Source organism: Oncorhynchus kisutch, unplaced genomic scaffold, assembly GCF_002021735.2.
Source record: "Oncorhynchus kisutch isolate 150728-3 unplaced genomic scaffold, Okis_V2 scaffold863, whole genome shotgun sequence".
Taxonomy (NCBI): domain Eukaryota; kingdom Metazoa; phylum Chordata; class Actinopteri; order Salmoniformes; family Salmonidae; genus Oncorhynchus; species Oncorhynchus kisutch.
The window spans coordinates 789-23,322 of record NW_022262808.1 but is presented as its reverse complement, the minus strand read 5'-3'; the positions used below and the strand labels follow the sequence as shown (position 1 = coordinate 23,322).

General features: G+C 43.2%; 1 protein-coding gene and 1 pseudogene across 1 annotated transcript; one reads left to right on the top strand and one right to left on the bottom strand.

The window, feature by feature from the left end:
• Positions 1-1,891: 1,891 nt before the first annotated feature.
• On the top strand, positions 1,892-15,545 carry LOC116362673 (KRR1 small subunit processome component homolog). The gene is made up of 10 exons (XM_031816749.1): positions 1,892-2,450; positions 2,752-2,927; positions 7,963-8,097; positions 8,255-8,380; positions 9,543-9,626; positions 10,744-10,800; positions 11,840-12,010; positions 13,277-13,354; positions 13,637-13,733; positions 14,568-15,545. The coding sequence occupies exons 1-10, from the start codon at positions 2,375-2,377 to the stop codon at positions 14,708-14,710; spliced, it is 1,143 nt and encodes a 380-aa protein (XP_031672609.1). The 5' UTR covers positions 1,892-2,374; the 3' UTR covers positions 14,711-15,545.
• Positions 15,546-15,979: 434 nt separating this feature from the next.
• On the bottom strand, positions 15,980-22,292 carry LOC116362674 (GLIPR1-like protein 1; annotated as a pseudogene).
• Positions 22,293-22,534: the final 242 nt, after the last annotated feature.

The following is a 22,534-nucleotide window of genomic DNA, read 5'->3' as shown; positions in this document are numbered from 1 at the left end:
AGTAGTTGGTGAACCAGGCGAGGCAATCATTTGAGAAACCAAGGCTGTCGAGTCTGCCGATGAGGATATGGTGATTGACAGAGTCGAAAGCCTTGGCCAGATCAATGAATACGGCTGCACAGTAATGTTTCTTATCGATGGCGGTTAAGATATCGTTTAGGACCTTGAGCGTGGCTGAGGTGCACCCATGACCAGCTCTGAAACCAGATTGCATAGCAGAGAAGGTATGGTGAGATTCGAAATGGTCGGTAATCTGTTTGTTGACTTGGCTTTCGAAGACCTTAGAAAGGCACGGTAGGATAGATATAGGTCTGTAGCAGTTTGGGTCAAGAATGTCCCCCCCTTTGAAGAGGGGGATGACCGCAGCTGCTTTCCAATCTTTGGGAATCTCAGACGACACGAAAGAGAGGTTGAACAGGCTAGTAATAGGGGTGGCAACAATTTCGGCAGATAATTTTAGAAAGAAAGGGTCCAGATTGTCTAGCCCGGCTGATTTGTAGGGGTCCAGATTTTGCAGCTCTTTCAGAACATCAGCTGAATGGATTTGGGAGAAGGAGAAATGGGGAAGGCTTGGGCGAGTTGCTGTTGGGGGTGCAGTGCTGTTGTCCGGGGTAGGAGTAGCCAGGTGGAAAGCATGGCCAGCCGTAGAAAAATGCTTATTGAAATTCTCAATTATGGTGGATTTATCAGTGGTGACAGTGTTTCCTATCTTCAGTGCAGTGGGCAGCTGGGAGGAGGTGTTCTTATTCTCCATGGACTTTACAGTGTCCCAGAACTTTTTTGAGTTAGTGTTGCAGGAAGCAAATTTCTGCTTGAAAAAGCTAGCCTTGGCTTTTCTAACTGCCTGTGTATAATGATTTCTAGCTTCCCTGAACAGCTGCATATCACGGGGGCTGTTCGATGCTAATGCAGAACGCCATAGGATGTTTTTGTGTTGGTTAAGGGCAGTCAGGTCTGGGGAGAACCAAGGGCTATATCTGTTCCTGGTTCTAAATTTCTTGAATGGGGCATGTTTATTTAAGATGGTTAGGAAGGCATTTTTTTAAAATATCCAGGCATCCTCTACTGACGGGATGAGATCAATATCCTTCCAGGATACCCCGGCCAGGTCGATTAGAAAGGCCTGCTCGCAGAAGTGTTTCAGGGAGCGTTTTACAGTGATGAGTGGAGGTCGTTTGACCGCTGACCCATTACGGATGCAGGCAATGAGACAGTGATCGCTGAGATCTTGGTTGAAGACAGCAGAGGTGTATTTAGAGGGGAAGTTGGTTAGGATGATATCTATGAGGGTGCCCGTGTTTAAGGTTTTGGGGAGGTACCTGGTAGGTTCATTGATTATTTGTGTGAGATTGAGGGCATCAAGTTTAGATTGTAGGATGGCTGGGGTGTTAAGCATGTTCCAGTTTAGGTCGCCTAGCAGCACGAACTCTGAAGATAGATGGGGGGCAATCAGTTCACATATGGTGTCCAGAGCACAGCTGGGGGCAGAGGGTGGTCTATAGCAGGCGGCAACGGTGAGAGACTTGTTTTTAGAGAGGTGGATTTTTAAAAGTAGAAGTTCAAGTATAAACAAGTATAAACAAGTCTATATACGATGTGAGCAAATGAGGTGAGATAAGGGAGGTAAAGGCAAAAAAAAGGCCATGGTGGCAAAGTAAATACAATATAGCAAGTAAAACACTGGAATGGTAGATTTGCAATGGAAGAATGTGCAAAGTAGGAATAAAAAGAATGGGGTGCAAAGGAGCTAAATAAATAAATTATATACAGTAGGGAAAGAGGTAGTTGTTTGGGCTAAATTATAGGTGGGCTATGTACAGGTGCAGTAATGTGTGAGCTGCTCTGACAGTTTGTGCTTAAAGCTAGTGAGGGAGATAAGTGCCGGAAATACAGACCGGAACTGCGTAGTTTGGAAATACACTGTCAGAAATGGTTATTTATATAATATAGTGATAGGGGTGTTATTATAAATTGTTTTTTAATTTAACTAGGCAAGTCAGCTAAGAACAAGTTATTATTTACAACGACGGCCTATGAACAGTGGGTTAACTGCCTTGTACAGGGGCAGAACGACAGATGTTTACGTTAGCTCTGGGATTCGATCTTTCGGTTACTGGCCCAACGCTCTAGGCTACCTGCCGCTCCAATAATGTAGTGATAGGAACGACAAATCAATATGAAGGATAGCTAAATAATAGCAAATATTGTAAGGATCGAAAAGGTTGTTGTGGCACAATTTTGCAAAGACTCTTACACATTGGGATATAGTTTCAAGAACGCTCTTAGCACGTAATGCAACGCATCAATTTTGAATGCAACCCTCATTTTAGTTCCAAACTACGCAGTTCCGGTCTGTATTTCCGGCATAACAAAAATGGCGTCCTCCACTAATGAAGGAAGCGTGAATGAAACGCGGTCAGGGAAGAAGTCGAAAAATAATACAAACCAAGGTATTACAACGGTATTGTCTAGTATCAGAAACAAATGTATTATTTCTTAATAATAGTCCACGTTTCTGGATACATGTATCTGAGCAGAAGCCTGATTTCCCTTGATTTGTGTAGCTCGCGCCCGGCCTCATGCTTATTTATGGTGCTAGTATGAGCACTGCTTGAAGACTGCTACCAATTTGTTCTCAGTGAAAGAACGTTTGTTCTATGGGAAAACGTGCATGCAATTTACCTACCTAGTTATGAAGCTAACTATAACGTTAGGTGTGTTATATCCTAGCTTCTAATCTTGTATTTTCAGTGGATGAATCTCAACTCTTCACTGTTCCCGATGGATGGAAGGAGCCAGCATTCACAAAAGATGACAACCCCAAAGGTCTACTGGAGGAGAGCAGTTTCGCCACTCTCTTTCCGAAGTATAGAGAGGCATACCTGAAAGAATGCTGGCCACTGGTGCAAAAAGCATTAGGCGATTCAGTAAGTTAAGCCAATTAAAAGGGAAATATGCGTTTGAAATAATAACAAAGCATCCATTCTGATACGGGTTTGGTTAAAAGCTCAGGGACGTTGCTGGAGAAATGTAGCCATTCAAATTCATAGACAGCTACGAATGCAAGGATTTAACCATCCATGAGATCAAGTTATAGCTTTAACAATGTCTCGAGGCTATAGTGTCTCCATTGTTTATTGGAGTATAAAAACGTATTTTGGGCTCTGATGGGCAGTTGAACTAAGCCCACGAGGCAGTTATATGGTCTATTCCAGAGTCAATGGCCATATATAATTAAAACTAAAAAATGATGTAGGAATAGTAGAAAATTAGCAGAATGTCGGCCAAAATCCATCTCACTCCATCGTCTCGCACTGCCGGGCAGTGGGCTTCCCCTCATCACCATATTTGGTAGTGAGTAGCAATGTGGCCAAAATATATCACGGTATTTAAATGTAAAAAATGTATGGTGTGACAGTCTTTTTAGTTTTTGAATAATAAAAGTTATACATTTGCTTTGAGTAGTGAGTGATCCTAGGGTGGCAGCACATACATTATAAGTGATTTCGATGAGTCTCCATTCTGATTGTTTTATACTGTTCAATTCAACTTCAACCAAAACAAATTTCAGCACTTATTATTTCTGCATTTCCTGCACTCAATTGCAGTGGTGGAAAAAGTACCCAATTGTTATACATGAGTAAAAGTATAGATGCGTTGGCGTTAATAGAAAATGACTCGTAAAAGTGTCACCCAGTAAAATACTACTTGAGTAAAAGTCTAAAAGTATTTGGTTTTAAATATACTTAAGTATCAAAAGGAAATGTAATTGATATAATGTACTTAATTATCAAAAATAAAAGTATAAATCATTTCAAATTCCTTATATTAAGCAAACCAGATGGCACCACAAATGTATGGATAGCCAGGGGCACACTCCAACACTCAGACATAATTGACAAACAAAGCATTTGTGTTTAGTGAGTCCTCCAGATCCGAGGCAGTGGATGACCAGGGATGTTCTCTGTTTAGTGAGTCCTCCAGATCCGAGGCAGTGGATGACCAGGGATGTCCTCTGTTTAGTGAGTCCTCCAGATCCGAGGCAGTGGATGACCAGGGATTTCCTCTGTTTAGTGAGTCCTCCAGATCCGAGGCAGTGGATGACCAGGGATGTCCTCTGTTTAGTGAGTCCTCCAGATCCGAGGCAGTGGATGACCAGGGATGTCCTCTGTTTAGTGAGTCCTCCAGATCCGAGGCAGTGGATGACCAGGGATGTTCTCTGTTTAGTGAGTCCTCCAGATCCGAGGCAGTGGATGACCAGGGATGTCCTCTGTTTAGTGAGTCCTCCAGATCCGAGGCAGTGGATGACCAGGGATGTCCTCTGTTTAGTGAGTCCTCCAGATCAGAGGCAGTGGATGACCAGGGATGTCCTCTGTTTAGTGAGTCCTCCAGATCAGAGGCAGTGGATGACCAGGGATGTCCTCTGTTTAGTGAGTCCTCCAGATCCGAGGCAGTGGATGACCAGGGATGTCCTCTGTTTAGTGAGTCCTCAAGATCCGAGGCAGTGGATGACCAGGGATGTTCTCTGTTTAGTGAGTCCTCCAGATCCGAGGCAGTGGATGACCAGGGATGTCCTCTGTTTAGTGAGTCCTCCAGATCAGAGGCAGTGGATGACCAGGGATGTCCTCTGTTTAGTGAGTCCTCAAGATCCGAGGCAGTGGATGACCAGGGATGTTCTCTGTTTAGTGAGTCCTCAAGATCCGAGGCAGTGGATGACCAGGGATGTCCTCTGTTTAGTGAGTCCTCCAGATCCGAGGCAGTGGATGACCAGGGATGTCCTCTGTTTAGTGAGTCCTCCAGATCCGAGGCAGTGGATGACCAGGGATGTCCTCTGTTTAGTGAGTCCTCCAGATCAGAGGCAGTGGATGACCAGGGATGTCCTCTGTTTAGTGAGTCCTCCAGATCAGAGGAAGTGGATGACCAGGGATGTTCTCTGTTTAGTGAGTCCTCAAGATCCGAGGCAGTGGATGACCAGGGATGTCCTCTGTTTAGTGAGTCCTCAAGATCCGAGGCAGTGGATGACCAGGGATGTTCTCTGTTTAGTGAGTCCTCCAGATCCGAGGCAGTGGATTACCAGGGATGTCCTCTGTTTAGTGAGTCCTCAAGATCCGAGGCAGTGGATGACCAGGGATGTTCTCTGTTTAGTGAGTCCTCAAGATCCGAGGCAGTGGATGACCAGGGATGTCCTCTGTTTAGTGAGTCCTCAAGATCCGAGGCAGTGGATGACCAGGGATGTTCTCTGTTTAGTGAGTCCTCCAGATCCGAGGCAGTGGATGACCAGGGATGTCCTCTGTTTAGTGAGTCCTCCAGATCCGAGGCAGTGGATGACCAGGGATGTCCTCTGTTTAGTGAGTCCTCCAGATCCGAGGCAGTGGATGACCAGGCATGTTCTCTGTTTAGTGACTCCTCCAGATCCGAGGCAGTGGATGACCAGGGATGTCCTCTGTTTAGTGAGTCCTCCAGATCCGAGGCAGTGGATGACCAGGGATGTCCTCTGTTTAGTGAGTCCTCCAGATCCGAGGCAGTGGATGACCAGGGATGTCCTCTGTTTAGTGAGTCCTCCAGATCCGAGGCAGTGGATGACCAGGGATGTCCTCTGTTTAGTGAGTCCTCCAGATCAGAGGCAGTGGATGACCAGGGATGTCCTCTGTTTAGTGAGTCCTCCAGATCCGAGGCAGTGGATGACCAGGGATGTCCTCTGTTTAGTGAGTCCTCCAGATCCGAGGCAGTGGATGACCAGGGATGTTCTTTGTTTAGTGAGTTCTCCAGATCCGAGGCAGTGGTTGACCAGGGATGTCCTCTGTTTAGTGAGTCCTCAAGATCCGAGGCAGTGGATGACCAGGGATGTCCTCTGTTTAGTGAGTCCTCAAGATCCGAGGCAGTGGATGACCAGGGATGTTCTCTGTTTAGTGAGTCCTCAAGATCCGAGGCAGTGGATGACCAGGGATGTTCTCTGTTTAGTGAGTCCTCAAGATCCGAGGCAGTGGATGACCCAGGGATGTTCTCTGTTTAGTGAGTCCTCCAGATCCGAGGCAGTGGATGACCAGGGATGTCCTCTGTTTAGTGAGTCCTCCAGAGCCGAGGCAGTGGATGACCAGGGATGTCCTCTGTTTAGTCAGTCCTCCAGATCCGAGGCAGTGGATGACCAGGGATGTTCTCTTGAAAAGTGCGTGAATTGGACCATTTTTCTGTCCTGCTAAGCATTCAAAATGTAACGAGTACTTTTAGGTGTCAGGGATAATGTATGGTGTAAAAAGTACAGTATTTTGTTTAGGAATGTGGTAAAGTAAATGTTGTCAAAAATAAAAAAAAAATAGTAAAGGACAGATACCAAAAAACTACTTAAGTAGTACTTGAAAGTATGTTTTACTTAAGAAGTACTTGAAATAATTTTTACTTAGGTACTTTACACCACTGCTCAATTGAGATAATTTCCACACTGCCACATAGGGCTGCACGATATGGGCAAATAATCTAGGATGGATTTTTAACCAAATGTTGCAATTGCGATGTGACTTGTGAATTAGAGCAAAACTGTTGGAAACATGGAAATATAATGACTATTCTAATTATATAGTTAGATTATAATAGTTGGCACTTTGAATACAGTGTTTGAGATGACAACGAATTAAAATGCCCGGTAGGAGTTATTGTGATTGGGTAGGAACTAAATTGTTAGTAAGTGTTTCCTAGGGGACCCTATAAGCTTTGGCTACATTTCATGTGTTCTCTTAGCTACTTGATGTAGCTATCATATTCTTGCTTTGCATATTCCTCTTTGATTTAGAAGATACTGTTGCACAAACAACATGCTGATTTAGGTCTACACCATCACTAGTATTATCAGGCTGTATTAGGTAGCTACGTTTGCTCATACTCATACATCTTTATTAGCTAGCTATTAGCATTAGTGGCTAACAATTACTGTCTCAAGATTTAGAGCAACTTGCTAAGAAAAGACAGACTAGCTGTTTGCTGATGTAAGAGACAAACTAATAGTGTCATTATAGAACGCTAGTGGATTATTATTAAGAAGCAAAGTGAAAAGCATTGTTGTCATCAACATTGCTGCATTGACCATGCAGACTGAAGGCAAGTGTCTCGTGGTTGAGGAACATCAAATGCGCTCCTTGAGTGACATGGCAAGGTCTGTGTGGAATGTGGCACGGAGAGAAAGTGGAGTGAGATGACTCAAGTAGCGAAGTGAATTATAAAAATTGACATTACACATGGTGTATCACATTTAACAAACCAAACATTCGGTATAGAAGGTAAAGTAAAAACCCAAACCGGTCCCTGCATCAATACCAGTATATCATGAAATATGGTATACCACCCAGCCCTAGTAGCAACGCCAACCGGATGCTTCACATTTACACATCTGGTGAAATATCTGGCTCATTAATCTGTCTGTGGTGTCACTGTCTGGACCAGCCCCTATGTTATTGTTTTTCTTTTGTGGATGAAACAGAGGAGAGGTGTGGTAAGAAATGGCAGTACGTATCCTGCTGTTCTATAGCGTGTGCAACACAGGAGGTTGGTGGCACCTTCATTGGGGAGAATGGGCTTGTGGCAATGGCTGGATTGGAGTAGTATCAAACACATGGTTTCCATGTGTGATGCCATTCCATTCACTCTGTTCCAGCCATTATGAGCTGTCCTCCCATTAGCAGCCTCCACTGGACTGTGCCATGATGTCTCAGGGGGACATTTTTGTTTGCAGTAACTTCTTTGTTGTAAGATCACAATGTGACGAGGTAGTTTTACCATTAAGGGTTCCAGCTTTAAGAATAATGTCACATGTTGATGAGAGTTGATCCATTCTTATCAGCCCGTGTATAGGTGTCTGTGAACATGCAGATATGTAGCCATGTGAGGATGAATGATCCTCTCCTAGATTTAGGCACACAGCCTTTAAATTGTCCAAAGCATTGATGTTCTGCTTTTCTTCCTCATCAACAGCACATCAAGGCCACCCTGGATTTGATCGAGGGCAGCATCACAGTTTGCACCACCAAAAAGACCTTTGACCCATATGCCGTTGTGAGGGCACGGGACCTCATCAAGCTGTTGGCCAGAAGTGTGCCTTTTGAGCAGGTAGGCATGCTCTCTTGTTCATCAATTCATAGTTGAACTTCCAACAATGATCCTGATAATGTGGAAGAATAGTCAAAACTCTATACTTACCCCAAAGAAAGAAACCAGTACAAGCATCTTCATTTGGTTGATGTTTTCTTCTGTCTTCCGCCTTTAGGCCGTGCGTATTTTGGAGGATGACATGGCGTGTGACATCATCAAAATTGGCACGCTGGTCAGAACCAGAGAACGGTTTGTGAAGAGGAGGCAGAGACTCATCGGACCTAAAGGATCTACACTCAAGGTGCGTCTTGTTCAACCATGCAGCCAGGGAGAGCGTTCAATGGGATACATAGTAGTTTTGTGTTTATAGATGTTAGCATCACTAGGTGGCAGCATAGTGTTATTAACACCTCCCAACGTTTCAGAATCAGTCAGCTCATCAAATCAAAGTTTATTTGTCATATGCACAGGGTGTATACATTTACTTGCAAGCTCTCCTCTCAACAGTGCTACAACAACAAAAATATTGAATTCAAATAAGTAGAAGGAAATGAGGACAGTATAGCTGGAGAGAATGTGCAAAAGAAATATACAAGTAAAAGCACTTATTCAAAGTGCTTGAGAGGGAAATTATTCTGTGCAGTAAGACCTTTAAAGTTTTGTTGGTCTTCTGTACAGGATACACATGGTATACAGTACAGGATACACATGGTATACAGCACAGGATACACATGGTATACAGCACAGGATACACATGGTATACAGCACAGGATACACATGGTGTACAGCACAGGATACACATGGTATACAGCACAGGATACACATGGTATACAGCACAGGATACACATGGTATACAGCATCCAATGAAATGCTTACTTGCAGGTTCCTTCACAACAGTGCAACAACAATAACAACAATAATAAAAGATCAGAATACAAACAATGTAAATGGCTCAGTAGAATAGAATAAACAATTTAGCTTAAGTATAATACAGGAAGGCCCAATTTATAGTCAAATATTTACACATGTATCAGAGAAGGGGGGGGGATTGGAGGGCAAGTGTTTCAATTGTGCAGTAGTAAAAAAGTCTGGTATCAGCAAGTATGTCTGTGCTAAGGTGCGGAGAGGCAGTGCAGGTGTTCAGTAGTAGCGGTACTGTCGGCGATCGTAAGTAGCGGTACTGTCGGCGATCGTAAGTAGCGGTACTGTCGGCGATCGTAAGTAGCGGTACTGTCGGCGATCGTAAGTAGCGGTACTGTCGGCGATCGTAAGTAGCGGTACTGTCGGCGATCGTAAGTAGCGGTACTGTCGGCGATCGTAAGTAGCGGTACTGTCGGCGATCGTAAGTAGCGGTACTGTCGGCGATCGTAAGTAGCGGTACTGTCGGCGGATGGAGATTGCTCTCCGTGGAACACATTCAACCTCCCTCTTACAGGCATTTATCTAACATGTTTCTCCCTCAGGCATTGGAGCTGCTCACCAATTGCTACGTCATGGTGCAGGGGAACACTGTGTCAGCCCTGGGACCCTTCAACGGCCTCAAAGAGGTAAGCGCTGATTTCCTCAATCAGGACCATGTTCAGTAGGGTACACCATTGCAAAACATTTTGTATGGCAAATATGCGTTTTTAGGTAGTACCTCTCCATTTCATTACGTTTCTAAATGCTTTCTCCCTACTGAGCACTATGCTGCTCTCTCCCTTATCCACGCACTGGAACCACTGAAATAAGCCTGTTGAATTCATCAGGTGCCTATTTCTGCTATGGCATTTTATTGAATTGGTTTAGATCCCCCCTCTCCATAGGGAGATTAGGCTGTACAAATTTTGCAATTGATGGTAATAAATCCCTTTCAGATGTATACTATCACTATTGCCTCGGAAGCTAAGCAGGGTTGTTCCTGGTCGGTCCCTGGATGGGAGACCAGATTCTGCTGGAAGTGGTGTTGGAAGGCCAGTAGGAGGCACTCTTTTCTCTAGTTAACATTGTTTTTTATCCCAATGCCCCTGGGCAGTGATTGGGGACATTGCCCTGTGTAGGGTGCCGTCTTTTGGATTGGGACATAAAATTGGTGTCCGGGCTCTCTGTAGTCACTAAAGATCCCATGGCAGTTATCATAAGAGTAAGGGTGAACCCCGGTGTCCTGGCTAAATTCCCAATCTGGCCCTCATACCATCATGGCCACCTAATCATCCCCAGCCTCCAATTGACTAATTTCTCTCCCCTGTTACTATTCCGCAGGTTGTTGCTGTAAATGAGAATGTGGCCCAGCGTCGTCCGGGTTAGGGGAGGGTTTCCTTTTCCCGTCGCGCTCTAGCAACTCCTTGTGGCGGGCCAGGTGCCTGCAAGCTGATTCCGGTCGCCAGCTGTACAGTGTTTCTTCTGACACATTGGTGCGGCTGGCTTCCGGGAATAAGCGAGCAGTGTGTCAAGCAGTGCGGCTTGGCAGGGTCGTGTTTCGGAGGATGCATGGCTCTCGACCTTTGCCTCTCCCGAGTCCATAGGGGAGTTGCAGCGATGGGACAAGACTAACTACCAATTGGATATCATGAAATTAGGGGGAAAAAGTATATTAAACTTCCCTGGAGTGAGCAACAATTGTACTTTTTTTGTGCTCTAAGTGACTCAATTATTATCTGCTAAAATATTATTTTTCATATGTAGGTACGGAAAGTGGTGTTGGATACCATGAAGAACATCCACCCCATCTACAACATCAAGGTAATTGATACCTTTCACCTCCACATCCAATGAGGAGGAGAAAGGTGGTCTATGTGGTACTTTGTCATGGTTCGTGGTAAGCTTAAAGCAACCGACACTGTTCTATGTAAGAGGATGTGGGGTTTTTGTTGACGCCACAGAGGAAGTCCAAAACAAACTGGAGTCCTTTAGAATAGATGACTTGAACTTACCAAGATCCCAAAAGGGGAAGTTTGAAGTTCCTTGACAGCTGAGAACAACATGCTTCAGACTGACTTATTCTATCCGTCATAACTTATTTTCAAGTTTTTTATCGTGTTTGGACAGTTGTTTATAAATTCCTTTATTCCGATTGGCTCTCGTACACGAGGTTGTCAACAAAAAACAAAACTGATTTTTTAAAATATGGTCAGGGAGGAAGCCATACTTAAGCTATTTTAGACGTTTCTAAACGGGCAAAGAAATGAGAAATGTGAGGTGTTGCTTCTTTAATGCTTTGGGTCAAGGGATTTAAAGGAGCAATCCTTTAAATCCCATGAGGGATGGACCTTTGAGAAATGTAACCACTCAAATTCATAGACGGCTATGGATGCAAGGACTGATCCAAGATATCAAAATTATAGTTTAAAGATTTTTGTTGAAGCTACACCGTGTTTGTTTACAATGACATTGTTTACAAACAATCTTATATTTTGGGTTCTGTCGAATTATACTCTTCACAAATCAATGGGTGTGTATGACAAGAAGAAAAAGAACAAGGGATATATATATATATATATATATATATATATATATATATATATATATATATATATATATATATATATATATATATATATATATATATTTACAAGTACAAAAATGGATGTAGCGATTGCAGATTGCCCCTTTTTAATGAAGGAACTGGCTTGAACTACTGCATCCTTTCTGGAGCTTTGCCATGTAGTTACCAGCATGTCGTCTGACTTCAACCGCCCTCAGTTTCAATAATCCAAGTTAATTCTTCCAACACGTTTCTCCCTCTTTCCTCTTGCGACCGTTCGATTGGGGTCGGCCGCAGACGCTCATGATCAAACGCGAGCTGTCCAAGGACCCCGAGCTGCGGCTGCAGAGCTGGGAGCGATTCCTACCCAACTTCCGACACAAGAACCTGACCAAGCGCAAGGAGCCTAAGAAAAAGACGACAAAGAAGGAGTACACGCCTTTCCCCCCGCAGCAGCCTGAGAGCCAGGTTAGTGGGTCAGAACCGCCTCCCCCCGCAGCAGCCTGAGAGCCAGGTTAGTGGGTCAGAACCGCCTCCCCCCGCAGCAGCCTGAGAGCCAGGTTAGTGGGTCAGAACCGCCTCCCCCCGCAGCAGCCTGAGAGCCAGGTTAGTGGGTCAGAACCGCCTCCCCCCGCAGCAGCCTGAGAGCCAGGTTAGTGGGTCAGAACCGCCGCCCCCCGCAGCAGCCTGAGAGCCAGGTTAGTGGGTCAGAACCACCTCCCCCCGCAGCAGCCTGAGAGCTAGGTTAGTGGGTCAGAACCGCCTCCCCCCGCAGCAGCCTGAGAGCCAGGTTAGTGGGTCAGAACCGCCTCCCCCCGCAGCAGCCTGAGAGCCAGGTTAGTGGGTCAGAACCACCATGCAGGCATGATGTATTTATTTGTATCGGTTCCTGTGTCATACAACATGCCAGCCCAGTATACTAATCTTCATGTAGATGGCACGTCAAACGTAGCATACAAAGTGCAAGCACAGTACAATAAAAAATATATATTTTTAAAGTTCAGTTTCAAGATAACACAGGACATTGACAAGTCCTCTTCCACATACTGTAACAGGGGTGTGTAATAACTTTGGCTCCAGGCCCACATTGGGATTTAAAAATTCAGCGGAGGGCACAGATTTTTTTCTAACGGATTTGTAAGTCAAAAGCAATTTGCGAGCTGGAAAAAGGACACTTATATATATTTTTTTATTAGTTCATTATTTCTACATTTTTATTTACTTTTAGAAGTTCAAGTGTGGCCTGGAAATTATTACTCCAAGCCTGGAAATTATTACTCCAAGCCTGGAAATTATTACTCCAAGCCTGGAAATTATTACTCCAAGCCTGGAAATTATTACTCCAAGCCTGGAAATTATTACTCCAAGCCTGGAAATTATTACTCCAAGCCTGGAAATTATTACTCCAAGCCTGGAAATTATTACTCCAAGCCTGGAAATTATTACTCCAAGCCTGGAAATTATTACTCCAAGCCTGGAAATTATTACTCCAGGCCACTCTTGAACGTCTTATGAATATATTTTAAACTGCCCCTTTTCCGGCCTGCAAATTGCTTAGAAGTTCTTCTTTTTAATCTTCCTTGTACTATAACATACAACAGCCATAGAGCCTAACATCAACAGATGACTTGGTCTATAACTACTTGATATAACCCATCCATCACTAAACCTATCACTAGGCTTGTTCAAACCCATGTTCCTGGGTTCACTGTGTTGTGTTTCCTGGTGGTCTAGATTGACAAGGAACTGGCAACGGGAGAGTTCTTCCTTCGAGAGAGTGTTAAGAAGAGGAAGAAGATGGAGGAGATAAAGGTAACCATGGATATCACTTGGCTGTTACTTGACACAGCTTTGTCCTTAGGTGTCGCAACCATCACTGGACTTGATAGCTATGCACCAGTTACAATTTGTATAGCATTGCATGAGAAACTAATGACCTTCAAAAGACACAACCATCACTGGACTTGATAGCTATGCACCAGTTACTATTTGTATAGCATTGCATGAGAAACTAATGACCTTCAAAAGACACACAACAGGATTTACTGTGCCAAATCCATTTGTCCTATGCCTGATTGTGTCTGTTTTTCCAAGGTGAAACAAGCCGAGGTGTTGTCTAAGAGGCAAGAGGAGCGAAACAGGGCCTTTATTCCTCCTAAGGAGAAACCTGTTATGAAGAAGACCAACAAAGGTACAGTGAATCATTTGAATAATTATGTTCTTAACTACCTTCTCTCCTTCTGACCTATCCACCCACTTCCTTCAAGCCTTGCCAGACTGCTTCATGTCCCACACCAGTTAGGCAACCAGGCCCTTTCCACCCACTTCCTTCAAGCCATGCCAGACTGCTTCATGTCCCACACCAGTTAGGCAACCAGGCCCTTTCCACTCACTTCCTTCAAGCCTTGCCAGACTGCTTCATGTCCCACACCAGTTAGGCAACCAGGCCCTTTCCACCCACTTCCTTCAAGCCTTGCCAGACTGCTTCATGTCCCACACCAGTTAGGCAACCAGGCCCTTTCCACCCACTTCCTTCAAGCCTTTCCAGACTGCTTCATGTCCCACACCAGTTAGGCAACCAGGCCCTTTCCTCCCACTCACAGATCTTTTGAAACTCTCTTCCTCACATTCTTGGGGCTTTTTAAAGCAGGCCTTAAGACTCATCTTTATCAGCTGGCCTACCCTTCCTCCTAGACTTTGGTTGTTGCTTTCATGATCTGGATAATGTGGATGCTACCGTGATTATGGATAACCCTGAATGAATCGTGAATAATAATGAGTGAGAAAGTTAGGCACACAAATATTATACTCCATATGAATATAGAGGTGTTCAGAAACATTCTATTCTCAATTATAATAAAATGATTTTATGCACTTTGAAATTATTCTTCTATAATGAAAATCACTTTACAACTGTAATTATTATCATTAACTGACTGGTTAAATGAAGCATTGCCTGAGCACATACTCCCACACAGCCACACCTAGCTGTTTAATGTTTTTCTTTTACCATGTTTTTTTCTAGCTCCCTCAGAAGCCAAAATCAACATTGAGGCCATCAAGGCTAAGGTAAGGAAAGCCAAGACCAAGAAGCTAGGAGCTCCCTCTGTTAACCCTGTCCCACAGACCAAACCCGCCTATGACAAGAAGAAAAAGAACAAGGGCTAACCTTGGAAAAGCTTGGACAATGGACAATTCACTATTGCTGCATTCAAACGAGGAATGCAGATCACTGGCGTGAAGGACGCCAGGTTGGTCAGGACATGGGTTTGTCTAAAGATGTATTTGGGATATTAATAGAATATCCCCAATTCCTCACAGAGATGAATCTTCCTCATAGTTTTGATGAAATGAATATGGAATGCCTCTGTCCTCAGTAGAGGAGACAGTATACAGTAAAGGTATCTGCCTATATGTGACACCCAATGCCCCAGTGTTACCTAGTTAGCCTCTTCAATGTTGTTTAGCAACTGTTTGTAAGACGTGCACAGAATGTGGTTCACCTGGTTTATCCCGACACCACAGATTCCTCCTCTTGTCCTAATCCTCAGAACAACTTGTACTGCTTTCCACCAACACCTGTCCATGTTAATATTTACAGTAAGCACTCTACTTTATTGAAGACTGCGAGTATAATGGCTTATGATGCAGTTAATGCATTGGAAGGCTAGTAATGTTTCATAATGATGCTGACTTAGTCTGTTAATGTAGACTCATTAAAAAAACCATGCATACTATTAAAAGCTTCTTTTTTATATAGTCCTTATTATAAATGATTAACAAGGTATTAAGCTATATACCTGCAGGCTTTGAGAAAGGCACAACGTTTTAGTTCATGATTAAATGAACATTGTTGTCATGTGCTGCTACAGGCGTCAAGTGTTGCAGAAATGGGCCTAGAGGACTGCTGAACAGTGACATAGCATTGTGATGTTTAGGAGAACTGTGTGTTGGGCTGCATTCTTTGTAATTTGGTGTTGCTACTTCTAAAAACTCAAAACAAGTATATGATAATCTCTTATTCTGTATTTGTAGAATTGATTTTCCTGTTAGGCCAAATGAGATGATTTTAGACACTACTCTTCAACCTTCATAAGCTCTTGTGTTATGAGTTCTGCTGTCAGTGGTTGGTGAGCCTGGTCCCAGACTTGTTTGTGCTTTTGCCAACACCATTGCTCATTATTAAGCAAACATGATTTTGGGGGGAGAAACAGTTATTTTCAAAAATGTAACTTAACAGAAACACAGATTGTGACATTTATGTGTGAGCTATTTGAGACCTATTTTTCCTGCTCTTATTTTAGGCATTGTTTACTTTAGAGGGCTTGCCGTATAGTTTGTATTAACGACTGCTGCATAACTCCTTGAGGTCAGTAAATCAACTTTTGGGGTAAACTTTCCCTTTAACACATTAATGGAAGCAGCAAAAGCAGCATATACATTTTAGTAGTAGTTCACTTTATTGTACCACAATGGGAGTTTGGTTTGAGGCTCTGCAGGACCACATTGAGAAAGCCATGACAACAATGAGAACAGTGCAGGTCAATTAATCTAAACCTCTCAGCTATTCGTAAAAAAATATGCTTGGGTACAGTCTGTGTACTCCAAATGCGGCGACAAAGGTGAGGAGAAGGGCCAGGGGTCGGATGGCCAATATGGCCATGCAGCAGGGGCCACAGGTGGCCAGGGTGGGGTCCCAGTCGGGGGTCCATCTGTAACCTGTACACAGGTGAGAAAAGTAAAGGCTAATGTTGGTCACAAAGAACACATTCGGCCATTGTGGTTTAGGAAGTTCATTTAAATGAAGGGTTGCGTATTCAAAACATACTTTTCTGTTCATCTCGTTTTGGATTGTCTGTAAAGAGAGAAGACAAGGCAGCTTTATTATGTCACGAATAGAAAATGGTATTGGGTGTTGAATGTGTAGCATGTACAAGGGAAAGAGTATTGGGGGTGTTGTGGAGGAATATGTTGAAGATTCAGACCATCACAGGGTTGTCCTGCATCTTATTTTATTGGGTGTGGGAAATGGTAGCTGACAGACTCACGGCAGAGCTTGGCCTGGCATTGATTGTTTGCACCCTCACAAGAGCTGCATTCTTCCAACCTGTTCTGGTATGGTAACATCTCAACCACGTTTCCCCTGGAGAAAGCAATGCACATCCTTTTAATTGATCTAAAATGTTTCCATATTTCTAAAATCAGAGCATCTTAGACTTATTATTATTTTTTTCCCGAAAGGAAAGTACAATGTGTGCAAGGTTGCATAATTCCAATAACCTTTCAAAAAATCCCCAGGTGTTCCAGAAATGATTCATTTTGCATCATGATGCACAACGCAGAATCTTTTGATGCAAAATGCATCATACCGGCTGCATTTCTGTATTTTGAATGTTATATACAGTTGATGTCAGATGTTTACATACACTTAGGTTGGAGTCATTAACTCGTTTTTCAACCACTCCACAAATTTCTTGTTAACAAACTATAGTTTTGGCAAGTCGATAAGAAAATCTACTTTGTACATGACACAAGTGATTTTTCCAAAAATTCTTTACAGACAGATTATTTCACTTAATTCACTGTATCACAATTCCAGTGGGTCAGACGTTTACATACAATAAGTTGACTGCCTTTAAACAGCTTGGAAAATTCCAGAAAATGATGTCATGGCTTTAAAAGCTTCTGATCGGCTAATTGACATTTGAGTCAATTGGAGGTGTACCTGTGGATGTATTTCAAGTCCTACCTTCAAACTCAGTGCCTGTTTGCTTGACATCATGGGAAAATCAAAAGAAATCAGCCAAGACCTCAGAAAAAAATTGTAGACCTCCACAAGTCTGGTTAATCGTTGGGAGAAATTTCCAAATGCCTGAAGGTACCACGTTCATCTTTACAAACAATAATACGCAAGTATAAACACCATGGGACCACACAGCCGCCATACCGCTCAGGAAGGGGATGCGTTCTGTCTCCTAGAGACGAGCATACTTGTGTGAAAAGTGCAAATCAATCCCAGAACAAAAGCACAGGACCTTGTGAAGATGCTGGAGTGAAACAGGTACAAAATATCTACAGTGCCTTGCGAAAGTATTCGGCCCCCTTGAACTTTGCGACCTTTTGCCACATTTCAGGCTTCAAACATAAAGATATAAAACTGTATTTTTTTGTGAAGAATCAACAACAAGTGGGACACAATCATGAAGTGGAACGACATTTATTGGATATTTCAAACGTTTTTAACAAATCAAAAACTGAAAAATTGGGCGTGCAAAATTATTCAGCCCCCTTAAGTTAATACTTTGTAGCGCCACCTTTTGCTGCGATTACAGCTGTAAGTCGCTTGAGGTATGTCTCTATCAGTTTTGCACATCGAGAGACTGACATTTTTTCCCATTCCTCCTTGCAAAACAGCTCGAGCTCAGTGAGGTTGGATGGAGAGCATTTGTGAACAGCAGTTTTCAGTTCTTTCCACAGATTCTCGATTGGATTCAGGTCTGGACTTTGACTTGGCCATTCTAACACCTGGATATGTTTATTTTTGAACCATTCCATTGTAGATTTTGCTTTATGTTTTGGATCATTGTCTTGTTGGAAGACAAATCTCCGTCCCAGTCTCAGGTCTTTTGCAGACTCCATCAGGTTTTCTTCCAGAATGGTCCTGTATTTGGCTCCATCCATCTTCCCATCAATTTTAACCATCTTCCCTGTCCCTGCTGAAGAAAAGCAGGCCCAAACCATGATGCTGCCACCACCATGTTTGACAGTGGGGATGTTGAGTTCAGGGTGATGAGCTGTGTTGCTTTTACGCCAAACATAACATTTTGCATTGTTGCCAAAAAGTTCAATTTTGGTTTCATCTGACCAGAGCACCTTCTTCCACATGTTTGGTGTGTCTCCCAGGTGGCTTGTGGCAAACTTTAAACAACACTTTTTATGGACATCTTTAAGAAATTGCTTTCTTCTTGCCACTCTTCCATAAAGGCCAGATTTGTGCAATATACGACTGATTGTTGTCCTATGGACAGAGTCTCCCACCTCAGCTGTAGATCTCTGCAGTTCATCCAGAGTGATCATGGGCCTCTTGGCTGCATCTCTGATCAGTCTTCTCCTTGTATGAGCTGAAAGTTTAGAGGGACGGCCAGGTCTTGGTAGATTTGCAGTGGTCTGATACTCCTTCCATTTCAATATTATCGCTTGCACAGTGCTCATTGGGATGTTTAAAGCTTGGGAAATCTTTTTGTATCCAAATCCGGCTTTAAACTTCTTCACAACAGTATCTCGGACCTGCCTGGTGTGTTCCTTGTTCTTCATGATGCTCTCTGCGCTTTTAACTGACCTCTGAGACTATCACAGTGCAGGTACATTTATACGGAGACTTGATTACACACAGGTGGATTGTATTTATCATCATTAGTCATTTAGGTCAACATTGGATCATTCAGAGATCCTCACTGAACTTCTGGAGAGAGTTTGCTGCACTGAAAGTAAAGGGGCTGAATAATGTTGCACGCCCAATTTTTCAGTTTTTGATTTATTAAAAAAGTTTGAAATATCCAATAAATGTCATCCACTTCATGATTGTGTCCCACTTGTTGTTGATTCTTCACAAAAAAATACAGTTTTATATCTTTATGTTTGAAGCCTGAAATGTGGCAAAAGGTCGCAAAGTTCAAGGGGGCCGAATACTTTCGCAAGGCACTGTATATCCACAGTAAAACGAGTCCTATGTCGACATAACCTGAATGGCCGCTCAGCAAGGAAGAAGCCACTGCTCCAAAACCGCCATGAAAATGCCAGACTATGGTTTGCAACTGCACATGGGGACAAAGATCGTACTTTTTGGAGAAATGTCCTCTGGTCTGATGAAAGAAAAATAGAACTGTTTGGCCATAATGACCATCGTTATGTTTGGAGGAAAAAGGGGGAGGCAAGCCGAAGAACACCATCCCAACCGTGAAGCACGGGGGTGGCAGCAGCATGTTTTGGTGGTGGGATTGGTGCACTTGAGGTAAGAAAATTATGTGAATATATTGAAGCAACATCTCAAGACATCAGACAGGAAGTTAAAGCTTGGTCGCAAATGGGTCTTCCAAATGGACAATGACCCCAAGCATACTTCCAAAGTTGTGGCAAAATGGCTTAAGGACAACAATGTCAAGGTATTGGAGTGGCCATCACAAAGCCCTGACCTCATTCCCAGAGAAAATGTGTGGGCAGAACTGAAAAAAGCGTGTGCGAGCAAGGAGGCCTACAAACCTGACTCAGTTACACCAGCTCTGTCAGGAGGAATGGGCCAAAATTCACCGAACTTATTGAGGGAAGCTTGTGGGAGGCTACCCGAAACGTTTGACCCAAGTGAATCAATTTAAAGGCAATGCTACCAAATACTAATTGAGTGTATGTAAACTTCTGACCCACCGGGAATGTGATTAAATAAATAAAAGCTGAAATAAATCATTCTCTCTACTATTATTCTGACATTTCAAATTCTTAAAATAAAGTGGTGATCCTAACTGACCTAAGACAGGGTATTTTTACTAGGATTAAAAGTCAGGAATTGTGAAAAACTAGATTTAAATGTATTTGGCTAAGGTGTATGTAAACTTCTGACTGTATCTTGAAATTGCTGACATGTAACACTTTTGGGACTATATACAATGGACTAATGAAACAAATACCAAAATAGTTTTGGGGGTGGAATTTTCCTTTCAGTGTACATGAATTGTTACATATTACTGCACTGTTGGAGCTCGGAACACACGCATTTCTTTACACCTGCAATAACATCTTCTAAATATGTGTATGTGACCAATACAATTTGATTTCATTTGTATATCTGTGTATTCAGTCTGCCTTACGCTTTGTGAATGTAATATGTGCATCAGTCTGACTTACGCTTCGGCATAGTTACAAACAAATATGGCTCCCTCTTTATCAGAAAACGAAGTCCTGGTCGACGCATTTGGGCATATTTGGACGGCGCAACCAACCTTGTAGCTCGTCGCCCAAACAACCTGGGAATGCAAGCAAGCATACAGTCGGCAAAGATGATGAAATATGAGTTCCCCATTCATACCATTGTTTTTTACAATAGGTAAAATAGTGGGTGCTTATATTTGTTCTGTTTTACACATGTACAAGTGTGCAACCTGTGTGGTGTGAAATAGGTGATTTTTGCATATCCCATGCTCCCTGAGACAGCTTCGGAGAGTGTGGTCAAGGCCAGGGATCAACTGTTATTGATGGTGCCCCTGGTGCAATTAGGGTTAAGTGCCGTGCTCAAGGACAGATCAGTAAATGTTTCACCTAGTTGGCTCGGAATTTGAACTAGCAATCTTTGGTTATTGGCCCACGCTTAAACTGCATTTTGTCGTTTGATGTTTTTTTAGCAGCGATGCTGTTTTATTCAGTAGAGGGACACGTACCTGTGTGTAGTGGCCACACATTTTCCTTGGTTTACACGCATTGCTTTGGTATGAGTAATCGTTCACTTCTTTGACCCATAAATCCATGGCCTGCATGACGGAGAACGTGGGACGGCGGGGACCCTGCCCGATGTTCTCTCCCACGGAGGAGAAGACAGGGTGGGACCCGTCTGACCTCTTTCAGGTAGATGTTGTGCTGGAAATCACAGTGTCTTGCCCAGGCCCTTGCAGTGATGGCCAAGCCCTCATCCCACGTCTTGAAGAAAAAAATGCAACCAAATTAGTGAGTGTCTAAAAAAATGACAGTATCTGTGATATGAAACTGATTACACGCCTCTATGGATCTGATTGGCTTGTCCTCCTTTCATTCTAAACATTGTTTTACAGGGCTCTACAGTGCGACCATTTACTTGCCTATGCAGCTACATATTTTGTTTTCGACCTGGAATTTTAATTTAGGTGCACCAGTGCGCCTCGAAAATGTAGGATTCTAGCTTTATTACTTTACCTCAAATGTTTCATTGTGCTCCTACATTTCTTTGTGTGCGGCCTACAGTTTTCAACTTAGGCATTACACGTTCGTGTAAAAAAGGACAGTGTAGAGCCCTGTCTTATTCAACTAGCTTACTCACAAGGCAATGTTTATATGCATTGTGTTACTTTAGAAGTGTTAAGCACTATTCACGTATTGCATATTCGTAAATTGTCACTTTTCCAACTGCAAAAGCAATCCAATTCTGAATAATTGACAGGGAACCAGTATTAGCTATATTATGGTATTACTGAGTTTTGACTTGGGAATACAGTGCATGCTGTATTTTTTTAAACCTTATTTAACTAGGCAAGTCAGTTAAGAACAAATTCTTATTTTCAATGACGGCCTTGGAACAGTGGGTTAACTGCCTGTTCAGGGGCAGAACGACAGATTTGTACCTTGTCAGTTCCGGTTACTAGCCCAACGTTCTAACCACTAGGCTACCCTGCCACCCCGTCTCATTGCCTCACTGCTTACCATGTAGAGCATATTTCTGGCTGGTGGATTCACAGAGGATCGGTTGTCGTTGTGTATCCTCACACAGTCGTCGATGAACTTCTTATCGGTGATGCCAGGAAATGGGTTGTACTCAGAGGACTCGATATTAGGGACAGATGAGCCCAGGAAAATCACAGCCCACAGCCATCGCTGCAGCAGTAGCTGCCCCATGCTTCAGGTACAGAGGATTGAACCAGGACAGGTCACAAACGTCTCACATCACATCTCCTTTCTCGGTAAAGCAGCTTGTTTCAAACAGGAACTGAGACGTCTGCATATTTTACTGCTGGATGGTGAGGAGGAAGGAAGTCGATGTGAAATGCTGTGTACTAGTGAGTCCATGTAGTAGTGTAATAAACTGGCAAAAGATGGAGGTAACCTACTGGGCAGAAAATGGTTGAATAAACGTTGTTTCCACGTCATTTCAACCGGAAAGAAATCCATGTGATGTCGTTGAATCAACCTGAAAAACTGATAGGATTTGCAAGAAGTCAACATAAGCACATTTCATCTTTTTTCCACCCAACCTTT